The 12,673-nt window shown below is 42.7% G+C and overlaps 2 protein-coding genes across 2 annotated transcripts; both read right to left on the bottom strand.

Annotated features, from left to right (window-relative positions):
- Positions 1–494: 494 nt before the first annotated feature.
- Positions 495–4,466, bottom strand: rps3 (ribosomal protein S3). Its single transcript, XM_022243912.2, has 6 exons — positions 4,387–4,466; positions 3,086–3,310; positions 2,716–2,810; positions 2,105–2,292; positions 1,366–1,637; positions 495–745 (listed from the first exon to the last, which is right to left on the bottom strand). Exons 1-5 carry the CDS (start codon positions 4,414–4,416, stop codon positions 1,387–1,389), a joined length of 789 nt encoding a protein of 262 aa, XP_022099604.1. The 5' UTR covers positions 4,417–4,466; the 3' UTR covers positions 495–745; positions 1,366–1,386.
- Positions 4,467–5,091: 625 nt separating this feature from the next.
- Positions 5,092–12,620, bottom strand: LOC147794989 (eukaryotic translation initiation factor 5B-like; the record flags this gene model as incomplete). Its single annotated transcript, XM_087132362.1, is given in 9 exon segments — positions 5,092–7,562; positions 7,564–7,620; positions 8,162–8,326; positions 8,892–9,195; positions 9,528–9,604; positions 10,033–10,164; positions 10,844–10,975; positions 11,860–12,021; positions 12,366–12,620. Coding segments are annotated over 9 exon segments (1,335 nt in total), but the record flags the coding sequence as incomplete, so codon positions are not given.
- Positions 12,621–12,673: the final 53 nt, after the last annotated feature.

Here is a 12,673-nt window from a genome sequence, read left to right as displayed (position 1 = left end):
TGCGCCTCTTTTTTACATCAGTACTTTCATCCCTTTTTAGGTGAAAGGTTTTGCTCCAGGTGGATCACAAAGCTAGGCAAAGCCCGTTTCAGTCCAGCCTGGCGCATGCAGGCCGTCCTGCATGTTTAAAAACCCCCGGAAGGCGTTTCCATGAAGGTTATGAAAGCCTAAGACGGACATCCCTGGCCCTGGTCAATGCCCCCTCCCAACAAATTGGCATTCCAGCTCACAATTCCATTTTCCTTCCAGATGCCAACCCGTTCATATTTGAATTCTTTGAATCAGTAGGGTCTACTTATATTCTTAAAAGGGTCAAGTCATCTTAAAAAAGCCCCTGGAAATTTCAAACCATATTTAATTATATGCATGGCTGCATTTGTAGACCTTGAAATTTTAACACTTATTGGCTTTCATGTTTTAGTACATGTATTGTTTCCTAAATACACAGTACACAAGACACAAGGAAGGAAAAAAAACACTCAGGAGACACTGAATTTACTTTGACAGAAACCTTGTTGATTTATTCAATATTGGTTTGTCAGTCTGCGGCTTGTTCCTGGTACAATCCACTCGGGATTATGGAACCATTGTTTCAAAATTACATCGTGGTTCTTGGGTTGAGTTTTTGCTGGTTGTTTGTTGCAAACAAGCATCACATTAAAAGCTTGATCCCACACTGTTGGTACGCTCCAAGTTGGTGATAGGTACTGTTAGCATTTCCAGTTAATATCCCGCGTCTTGATCTCTGTTGAGAAAACAGGAAAAAAGAGGGATCTAAATTTAGAAATACATTACACTCATTGGTCCTTGTTAAACTGAGCTGAATTTATTCACTTTGAAAACTGAGCAATGTTCCTGCTCATCGCAGAGTTTCTGGCCAAAACACCCTCGTGGATCAGGGTTAATCCAAGTTATTAAAATAAGCTTGCCTCAAAGTACTATTACTTGCTTTCTGAAACAAGTAGATTGGCCAAGCAATTTGGATGCAACTGAAGTCTTAATGGGATCCCAAGAGGAACTCCAAAAGGTACTCAACTGTGACTATCATGCCAGGTACTGACACAGTTTCGATACTTAAATATTTCATTATAATTGAATACATCATTATAACAATGAAGGTTAATTTCCAATGACTGTAACAACCATCGCCAGTATGCCAATATATCAAGATGCAGACAGACTTGAAAGAGCGACGGAGAATTTTTTGTCATCAACACCTGCACCACGGGCATCTACATATACAGCTGTCTGTGGGGTAGGGATTTGTCACTTTCATTGTCACAAACCCTTCAGCTTAGAGAACGCAGCCTAGGGTGGGGAATGACGGAAAAACAGGTGCATGAGAGTGAAGTGAATTCTGCTCACCTCAAGGGGCAGGCCATCATCTTAAGCCATCTGGGGTGCTGGAGGCTGTTGAGGGGGTACCATGGCACCAGCCACGGGCACCTGCGGTTGGGGCTGGACTTGGGCCACAGCCTCCATGGGCTTGACACCCTTCTGCTCTGAGTAGGGCTGGGTGGGCAGCTCCTCTTCCTTGGGCTCCACCACACTGACAGCGTCGGGCAGCGGCCGCTTGGGCCCGCTCTTGCCTGTGGCATCCCAGGGCAGCATGATCTTGACCTTGATGCCCAGCACACCTGCAGAGGGGGAGGTATTGGGGTTAAATATTCTGTTAATCTTCGTTACTGGACCAAGTGCAAATCGTACAAATTGAAGATCCTGCAAAGGAATGTTTAGATGTTGACATTTACTGGCTATAGGGTCATCTGATTATGTTTCCAACTTCCAGAAATTGTTTCCTAACTTCCTCATGGATTTCACAAATCTTACAGGGTAAATTAGGGTAAACAGATACTAAGCTGTGTTTCTGTAACTGGCATGCCAGAGGGGTTTCAGAAAAAATGCAGAAATTCCAAACTGCACAAGTGTTTGTAGAGTGCTTTTCAATTTGGAACAGCTTGTGTGACATGTAAAACGAGAAAATCAGATAGAGGAAAAGTTGAAGGCCTGTATAAACCCCACTTGAAGGTGACAGAAGAGCTATCATGGATAATAGTTCTCAAACACCATTCACCATATACATGTACAATGTACATATACTCACCCTGCCTGAGCATGACGTGTCGGATGGCTGTGTCCACATACTCGTTGACGGGGTCACCGCTGTGAATCATCAGGCCATCCACGAACTTCATGGACTTGGCCCTCTGGCCACGCAGCTTGCCTGAGACCACCACCTCGCATCCCCTAGCATTGCTCTCCATGATGAACCGCAGTACACCGTAACACGCCCTGAGTAAGAACAAACGACAGATGTTAATAGTTGTGACCCATCCCAACATCATGAGTCAAAAGCCACCAGAGTTACTTCCAAGTTCTAAGCGTTACAAAAATTTTGTGCAATGTAAATCACAAAACCTCACAACGAAAGGTTTCTTTAATTCTGAGGACATCACATGTCAGGGCTGCTGCCATCATAAAAAGATATCAACGTACAAATCTGTGAAAATTGGGGCTCCAAATGGCAAAACAATAATGGTCAAGTAAAGTACATTATATGAATTAAAACATAAAAAGTTGAAACTCTGTTGACAAGTCTATTTCCTGATTGACTTGCACAAGGCTAAGAAATATGAGTGACCAGGTCTAGTCCATATCTTCAAAAGGCCCTCCGCATACATTCCTGGCGTGGGGACAGACCTGTGTAAAACATACCTTCTGACAGCCAGGCCTCCGATGAGCTTGTAGCGCAGTGATTCACACTGTGCGATGGCACACAGACCACGGGTAGCAACCTTCTCAGCATACAGCTACAGTGATAAGACATCAGTTAACTATGAATTTATGAACTCATTAATTCAACAGGTTATTGATTGGGTTTATTAGTTTCCATGCTTTTCTAGAACCCAGAAGTGAACACTGAACAAAAGTGAAAATCAAAACTTGATCCCAGATGCAGACTTGGAGATACATACGGTCAAATAATATTTGTTCAAAAACACTATTTCTAACAATTTAAAAGCCCCAACTGTAGCCCCAACACAAGCATTTATTTTGAAAAATTACATCATATTAACGCTCCTACCTCAACAGTTCCCTCAGCAAAGTTGAAGCGCTTCTGCACCACAGCTGTCAGCTCTCGGATGCGACGACCCTTCTCCCCAAGCACGTTCTGTGTCCTAGTGGCCATGATGATGATCTCGGTACGCGTTGGGGTAACACGCACCTCCACGCCGCTGTAACCATCCTCAGCAAGTTCACGAGTCAGGAACTCGTTCAGTTCTGCCTTGAACACTCCATCAGCTACGAACTGCGTGGAACAATTCAATGTATTTCAAGGCTCGCAGTTTGTGAAAATAAGCACTGGACAAAAGGTCTAATATCTGAAAAATCTGAATAGACCTGAGCTAGTTTTACAAGACCTGAACAGGTCACTCTTTAAGCAACGTCTGAGTTATCAAACTACGACTGGTATTGATATAGCATGCCGAAGCGAACACAGCGAAGGGAATGGCCTTTTTCAAGACATGAAAGAACTAAGACTAAGAGACTTCTTGCCTAGCCCCGGCTGTTCCATGTCAAGATAACTAAACTGCTGCCAAAGTTTTGAAAGAGCCCATTGGTACATGTAGTATCTTATTGCTCAGTCCGTGTAAATATGTCTTGACATGGAACAGCTGTTGAGACGATGAGGGGTTAAGTGACGTAATGCTCAACGACCTTGTTTTAAAGATGGCGACTGAGAGGGCGAACCCATTAGATTGAATGGATAAAGGCAAAAAGACTGGAAAATACCTGAATAACGTCAGTGAAATCATTCAATAAATGGTTTTTAGAAAGCAGAAAGGTCAAGAATCGTGTTCGTGTGCAAAAGAAATTGCACCCACGATGATAAGTGGGTGCGCCGGAATGTTCAATACCCTGACTGGAATTTGCGTAGACGGATATGTGGCTAAAGATAAATCGGGAGTGATCCGTGCCACACTAGGCGGGGTTACTTCTTGCCCTCCATTTTATGGACTTAGGCCTACTTCTTTGAAAGTCAACACTCCCCTGCATTTGAAATTCAACACTTGACTTTGTTTGAACCATTCACTCACAAGCAAGAAGAGCTGAATATGCTTTCAGGAGGAAAAAGCATGCAAGGAAAACTTTGTTTCGTTCACAAACTAAAGCAAAGGCTTTACTAAGGCCTAACCTAAGTGAACTTGCAGTCACGTTTAGTGCACTAACGCATGACGAAAAAAATCGCCCAGAATCTTTGCTTAATTAGGATCATCAGTCAAAACAAAAAACACCTTCCAGTAACTAGGTGCTTATTATTTATTTTAGAGCCAGTATTTCTTTTATTTTTGTTTAAGATAATGAGAATTTAGGCCGATTTACCTTTCTCTTTTTAGAGATTTGAGCCGCCATCTTGACAGACGGAATAAAAGAGAAAGATCCCGGATGTACAGGCAGACAGCGGCGCTTAATGCATGAGGGCGCTTTTTACAACGACCGCTTTGATTTGATCAGGAGGGGGCGTGGTTAGGTCACAGGGTAAAACCGCGATCAGGGAGGCTGGGTACGACTGTCATTTTCTTGAGACTTAAAATTCGCATTCTGCCCCTAAAAGATGCTTTGATACAAATTTATGGATATGGAAAACTGCTTCACTTCCTCAAACATAGTTAAGGGCGGATCCTGAACTAAATCTGCGAGCAGGTGGAAAGCTGCTTTTTTTTGCGGGGGGAGGGGAATTTTGGAAATTTCATATAGCCTTTTGTGGTCTTTATAGGGAGTGAAGTGAGGCAATTTTTTACACAATTTGGGAAGAAAAGAAATGAATTTGAGCTGAAATCTGCCCTTGTACATAAATCATGCATATTGATTTCGCCCCATGTCGTCACTGCAATTTCACTTTGGAATATCCTGACACCTTTATAGCAGTTGAAAACAGGCATTTTGTACTTTTTTGTCTTTTCATTTAATTTGTTAAGGAATGTTTCAAAGCCCGCCCCCCAAAAACAATAAAATAGAAAATAAATTTAAAGCTCACGAATGGCTGACGGTCAACACAATAGCCCGTAAAGTATATTCAAACACTGATTATTATTTTTTCATATAGCATTGTTTATTATTAACAACTTCTGTCTTAAACTTCAACTTGCTCCTGTCTTAAAAGCAAAGATGCAGACATGTTTCGTTTGCTGCGTCATCTTGAAATTTACAGACGTAGACAAATGTTTGTGAGCCTGAGGGTTTTAGAAAATATATATCTATCTCTTTGCAGTGTTTAACAGTAAGACACTGGAAGAAGATCCAAGAGGCCTGTGTATTGATGATGTCACACTTCTTTATGTATGAACTTTTCTATGCAGCCACTGGGGCCCACAATCCACAGAGCATCACAGAAAAACACCAAGTGTGGCATCATCAGTAAAGAGGTCTATTAAAGATCCAGGAACGGGGACTATACAATTCTGTGTCACGTTCAATGGAAACCACATAAAGCAGTGTTTCAGCAACAGTTAAAGAACTTTCAACAATCTTCTCAGCTGACAACATGGTTAACATATAACGATTAAAAGCATAAATACCCTAAATCAGAAAAAACAAACAAACGTGGGGAGTAAGGCAAGAGTGGGTAACTTGAGGGGGTGATACATCGAGATAGATTAGCACACTCTCAAACCAGTTGGTTAATTATGATGCTTCTTTCAATCTATTGAGGTTTTAAAATCCACAGAACATGATCGATTTTGACCAGTACCAGAATGTCAGGTGTTGGGGGGTTACACGCAAAAATGAAGGAAAGAGAAGTAAACACACTGTAAATTTTTGAATTGGAGGTGTCTCGTTAAAAAAAAAAAACCCACCTCGTAAACAACAGAGAGATCGATGTGGGGCCTTCCCCTCCACAAATTTACATAAAAATATCATTACACAGTGGTGCTTATCATATCATCCAGTACATGTTTGATCCACTGCTGTCACAGCTCTGCCATTGCACAATTTAAAATGCAAAGGATCTGCCAATGACTACAGGTACAAAAATATGGAAATAAAATTGCCCCCTAGCACCATTTCCTGCAAGAAATCCCTGAAAAACTGGCATTATTATGGTCTGTAGGTGAAATTTTAAGAGCTGATCATGAAATGTTTTAAAAAATATGAAGCCATGCTTGTGCAATCAGAGAAATGACACTGAGAATGTTTATTTACTCGCACAAATACTGTTGAACTTGTTACTTTAGGTTCTGCTTTGAGTAGAATATGCAACTGTGGCTGAACAGTGCATACTGCTGTCATTTGCAAGAAGAGAAAATGAACATTCGACTTATTCCAAGCTTTGTTTCATCTTTCCTCAATACAAAGGAACTTTGCACTCTTCAGGCATCTTTCCTGTCTCGGTATTCCCTAGTTCCTGCAGTTCACCATGATTTTTGAAACACAATGGAGGAGTGCAATCCATTCATGAATAGGGAATAAACGGCAATACATAATGGCCACTGAATTAAACTGCACACAACAAAAAAATCGTAAGACCAAACAAGGTGACAATAACAGGGTCAAGAAACAGACCATCCTTGTCAGAGGTAAGAAAATATCCCAAATAATTCAGAGCGATAAAAACAGAAGAAGACAGAATCTAATTTCACGGAAAAAAGTTCACCCCTTTAGGGTATATCTCCTTGAAAATGTGCATCCAACAATCAAAGACACACAAAATCTCAATGTTGGGAAGGTCGTCCAATCTAAATTGAAGGACAATATGAAGAAACCCATCCTCAATCAGACTGTCCTTACTTCTCTGGACCAGAAATACCCAGGTTAAGTTCCCCTACGACTCCACCCATGACTTCTGTTGCGTGTTAAACATGTCTATGTAAAAGTTACGAGCAAAGGACATGCTATTCTGTGACAGGAAATAAACGAAGCCAAATCTATGCTATTTTTTCAGATTATGAGCAGCACACAGTTCTCTTTGCTTCATTTCTGCCCTCCACTGGAAAGCTGGCAGAACCATCTTCCATGTTTCATGCCTGTTTTTTGGTGTTTGCCTCACATAGCATCATCTCCATTCAAAATGTGCCTCCATCAATCTGTCTCCCATCTGACTCAATGCCTTTATAAGTCTTCCAGGAAGCACTGATCAAATGATGGTATGCTGTTAGTGTGATGTCAAGGCTAACACCAAATCAAAGTTGCCCATGATGGTGCCCTGCCTTTTTCTCAAGTTCACAAGAGTCATCATTGTGACTGAAATTTCACTGATCATCTGTTTCACAGGTAGTGTTGTAGCCTTCCTGGGGTTTCCATACAACTATCAAGACTTGCTTCTTTTCATTTCCTATAATCCACAGCTTTACTGTCTCCCCCACGCCTCCTTTACATAGTTCCTGTGTTCAGTCACAAATGTTGTCTGCAGATGTTCTGTACTGCACCTTGTAGAACCGTTTAGATGACAAATCTGTAGCGGGAGATTTCCAGGTTAGATCGGGAGGCAGCACTGAGTCTGTTTTTCTTCATATGATTCCCAAGAGTTTCTTGAGTTCTATCATTGTCTGCCAGTCGGCCCTTTTCCAGGTCATCTCGGAAGTATTTCTTGACTGCGTTGATGGACTCGCGGGATATCTGCAAGTTAAAAGTTAGAATCACAGAAATCAGGACATGCTGCAAAACGCACACCTTGCTGCTTGAAATGAGTGGCAAATTTCAAGTGCAAACGATATTGTGCATTTACAGACAAGACAGAAATCAGCTCAGTGTGCAAATTACGGACTTCCTCAATGACTGAACTTCAAAGTAAGAATCAAAGGTGGGAATGAGGGAAGTGCTCAACCACGCCAGCTGGTCTGTGACAAGACTGCTGACTGGCCTGAACATGCTGTCGCAACGCGGTATCTCTGAAAAATCCTCAGGTTCCGAAAGACACTGGTTCATCTCTCTATTGTGTGGTTTATCCATTCCCACTATAAGCAATCCCACAAGAAACCATCATGTTTGATTCAATTAGGCTTCCATTACCACTCGTCTGTTTAAATGGGTTTCCATGCTTACATTTCTAAGCTTTTTACACCTGCCCATATTTGATTGGTAAGCAATTTGTAACTGAGAACGGGGTCCCAACTGAGGACCCAATGTCCTCACACATGTCCAGACCAATCATACCTACCCTGCTGATGAGAAGGTCCTGGCTGTCAAAGTGTCTACCGTACATCTTGGGTGCGTCACCGCTGCCTGTGTGTTCAATCTTGACACAGACTTCCTGGCCTTTGTGGGCTAGCTCCACACCCTTGTGATTGACCTCTATGCTTGATATTGCCCCAAGAAGGATATTCTACACAGGTTGAAAACAAGAATAAAGTGTTAACAAACACAAATGCCCCGTTAAGCCTGTGCTGATATTCTGCACAGGTTGAAAACAAGAATAAAGTGTTAACAAACACAAATGCCCCGTTAAACCTGTGCTTAAACCCATGACTTTAAAAACTTCTATTGTTGTAACAATTATGACTTCCGTCTACTATGAAGTCTCTATTCAATAGGCTTCCATATGACATTAAAGACCAACCCACATGGCAAATTTGAAGTTGATGTTGAATATTTCTTGACTTATGGAGGGAAAATGATTTCTTATGTTCCAACCATAATGACCTTAACCTTGGCCTTATCAAAAATTCACCAAAACCTCTAGTAATGAACAATAATACGGTCCTTGCCCGTATGGAACAGAAAAAGACAGAGAGGAAAAATAATAGCACACTGATCCATTAATCAGTTGAGTGAATAGCATTTAAAGCCTAAGGAATATATCTAATCTTTGTATGGCCAACACCACAACAAAACCTTTGTTGAAACCTTTGCTCTCCTCTCCACATAGGAGGGTACCGCCCCAAACTCACGTCTTTGGAAGGCACACAGATGGGTGTGCCCACTTTGCAGATGCCACTCTCCACGTTGACGCCCACCACGATGGGATTGCGGGCGTTGAAGATGTACTGCGGCAGGATACGCAGCTTGCAGGGGAAGATGGCGATGTGCTTGTTCTCCTCTCGTTGCCGCTGCCGCATCTCCTCCCGGTAGGCCATGAACTTATCAAAGAGGTGGTAGATAATGTCGGCCGTGAAGATCCTGATGCCCTCCCGGTCCGCCATCTCCTGGGCGTCCCGCTCCACCTTGACGTCAAAGGCCAGGATGACCGCGTACCTACATGGTAAAGCAAACCACAATGACTCGGTCACTTTGAGGACTGATCACAGGACTTCCATTACTGCGGTGGCTCTACAGAGCACTGAAGTGGATACGTCACATGCACAACAAAATTTGCAAAAGGTATTAGTGCCAGAACCACCGTGTGAACCAACACATGCCTGCATACTCCATTCCCTTGCACTACACTTCCTGGTTCAAATGATGCCACACTTTGGTGCTCTATACTTATGCATGAGTTCTAAGACTACTTTGCACTGGAGGTCATGTAAACACATTCCGGCTATCTGTGTACATAGGCATGACTGACAGGTTCAAAATGTACTTACTGGCTATCGCGTTCCAGCATGACCGATGCTTTCATGACATCTTTCTTGTGAACCGGTCCAATAGAAATACCAGCATACTGTCCAAAAATAAACATACATAAGGTGTTGTTTGCATGATTCAAATTCAGGATGCATGGTGCATGAAAAGGATCAGTTTGAAATCTCCTCTATGGGTGTTCCATGTAAAGAACGTCTTCTACACAGACTGTAAGAGAAAACCTTCCAGCAGTGCAGCAGTACTGTATCACCCATCGCTGGAGCACTTTTGTCCCCACTGATAATCTACGGGCGTTGAATGCTGCAAACAGTGGTATACTGTTTCAAAACAATGACGGATTACCTCCGCTAATGACAGTTGAAAAATGATGGCCCTTCCCAGCAGCTCGGTCTTCTGTTCCGAGTGCAGTCTTTTGTTACAAGGCCCAGCTCCTTTGTCCGGCTTCACATACAAACTCAAGGTACCCCATACCAGAACCCCGGCACCGAGTAGTTAAGCTTTACTCACTGGAATTTGAGAGGTTTTGAGGAACTCCAAGAGAGCTTCTAGGGATCCTAGTGTGGAAGCCTGGACGTACACCCCTAGGTCTGCCAGTTTGATGGAAGTCAATGCTTCTTTAAGTAACTGGGCTACCTCGTCCTGAGGAGGAAAAACAACTGAGATCAGAGTTGGCAAGGAGACTTCTCTTGCCACTTCCATTACAAGCACTGCATAGTGCTCGAATGAATCCTTGCTACACCGATCACTTTTGTCTCTTAAGACAGACTCCGACAAAATGGCTCAGGTGCTATTTCAATTTTCTAGTTTCAACCTCTTCCAGACCGTGTGCAAACACACCAACGGTACTGCATCTGAGCCTTGATCAACATTCAAGCTGGGTTTGTGTGAGCATGAAACAGAAGAATCCTTATAATTGGTAGTAACCAGTGAAATCTCAAATACTGGCCAATGCCTGTCCTCACTGTATGAAATCAGGGAACCAGTTTAAGCCCTGACAGGTATCAAGGTTTTAACCTTACCAAATCCATCTGCACACTGTAACAGAATTGTTTATAAATGACACGTAAATACCATGTTGTAACTTGAGGGGATAAGAACTCAAAAGCCCCACTTAAGCTACTACTAGAATGCTTTGACAGGGTACAGAAAGCCCCCCCCCAAAAAAAAACCCAAACAGTTTAATTTGGAAGAAGTGTGAGCAAAGAAACTGAGGTGGCTTTGGTATTTACCCGCAGTTTGAATATTGGAATTTGACTAAATACGTGGCAGCTAGAAACAAAAAAAGGAACTCAACTAAAAACAGCAGAGGCATCCATACCTTAAGTGCGTCGACTTCGTCGGGATGTTGAGCGACTAGCAGTGGCATGCCAGCTAGAGCCTTCTCCAAGTCCCTGGCTAGTACCTTGACTCCCTGAGCTCCAATCACCTCCTTGAACTTCTTATACTGATTCTGAGGGGCAGAGGCATGCAGAATATTGAGAATAAATATCTGACATCGGAAACTGGTTGCAACAATGACAATAACATAATGCTGTAACTTTTCAGGGCTTAGCCCTAACCATGCTGAACCCAACAAGGTTATGCGGGATTTCAATGGTCCCTGGGGGTTAGGCTTAAAGAGCTAAGGAGGCTCAGGTTTTCTTCCATGTGAATCTTGCACTTGGGTCTTTAGTTCAAAGTGCCACAAGACCAGTAAAACCTGGACAAGTAAACCTCAACCTATCCATGATTTTGAGGTCACCCACAATTTAAATACGGCTGTTCTTTTTGAGAGTTAAGAGTGTCCGACAATGCCCTTTTGACCCCCAGTGAAATTGTTCCACCAAGGTATAGAAAAACAAAAGCTCACACAAATGACTGTGAAGCAGTGTGTCAAGTTTGCTCAGTCTTGGAGTGAGATTTGGAAGCATAATTGTTCTTGCAGTCTCAATACAGAGCTGGCCCACATTGCCTTTGAGTCCCCAGTCAAATCATTCAACAATAACATCAAGTAGAGTCAGGCCTGTTGCTTGCGTTGAGTCCCATATTATATTTGGCTTATGATGAAAATAAAAAAGGAGTTCAATCAATTCTCAACTGAACATTACCATTTTAATTTATAAACATCACAATTCATAACAGAACCTGACAACGATGGTCATAAAAATCATCCTACAATTTTTTAAAAACTTTACAAGTGCTTCTTGTTTTAGACAGCCTCGAGCCTGAAAATGAAATAGTCTGGGTCAAATCACTTCATTTCCATTGCTGACTGAGTCATTTGGGGACTGGTGACTTCAGTCAATCCAAGTAGGTGATTGGAGTTATTACACATGGCTAGAGTCTGCATCTTACCTTCACTCTGAGCTCTCTCAGGGGCTCCGGCATGAGCAAGCCCCTGACTGGTGTCATGATGGGTCCCTCCTGACCGGCTAGAATCACGGTGTCGCCTTCGTGAAGCCGACCGTTCACCAACACCACGTCCACCGTGGTCCCGAGACCTGGTAGCGACTTCACCTTGAGAACACAAAGATCACAAGTCTTTTTCTCATCGGGCGTTTCTACGTTCACTGTTAAATACACCATGTCAGGGGAGATTGCAAGTCCATGAGTAGTTAGTGATTTGCAGTGTTAAGCATACAGCATAATGTTCGCTCCTTTGGTGCGGTATGATTGCAATTTTCATTAGCATGTACATTTGAAAAAACCTGGAAAAGGTAGCCAAGATTTTCAGCTGTAAATACTGTATTGACATTTAAATTGCTGTATTAGATGAAGGATCAAGCCATATATTCCCAACACTGACACCTGCTCCAACAAACTAAACCTTGAAATCTTCATTCAGGTTTAACAGCACGGACCTCTAGCGTTGTGCACTGCAGTTCTTCAGAGAAGGCTAGTCTCTTGGCTAGCTTTGTCTGGCTGAATTCTATCAGGAGGGCAATCAGGTTGCCCATGCCATCCCCTGTATGGGCAGACGTGGGCACCAGGGAGACGTACGTCTTGGTGTCTGGGTTCTCGTAGAACAGGGCGGCATTCAGACCCTGTTGGTTTGCAAAGAGAGAGAAAAAACAAGGGCCTGAAAAAGCCGCAGCCAGATGATCTGGATACAACGCCTGTGGATGTGTGGTTTCAGAGAACTACAAAGCAGAAACTATGGTCTGCAAGG

Source organism: Acanthaster planci, unplaced genomic scaffold (genome assembly GCF_054643075.1).
Source record: "Acanthaster planci isolate LZ-2023a unplaced genomic scaffold, COTS_SCS Contig230, whole genome shotgun sequence".
Lineage (NCBI taxonomy): Eukaryota > Metazoa > Echinodermata > Asteroidea > Valvatida > Acanthasteridae > Acanthaster > Acanthaster planci.
The sequence above is the reverse complement of the archived record's forward strand: the minus strand, read 5'-3'. Positions and strand labels throughout refer to the sequence as shown.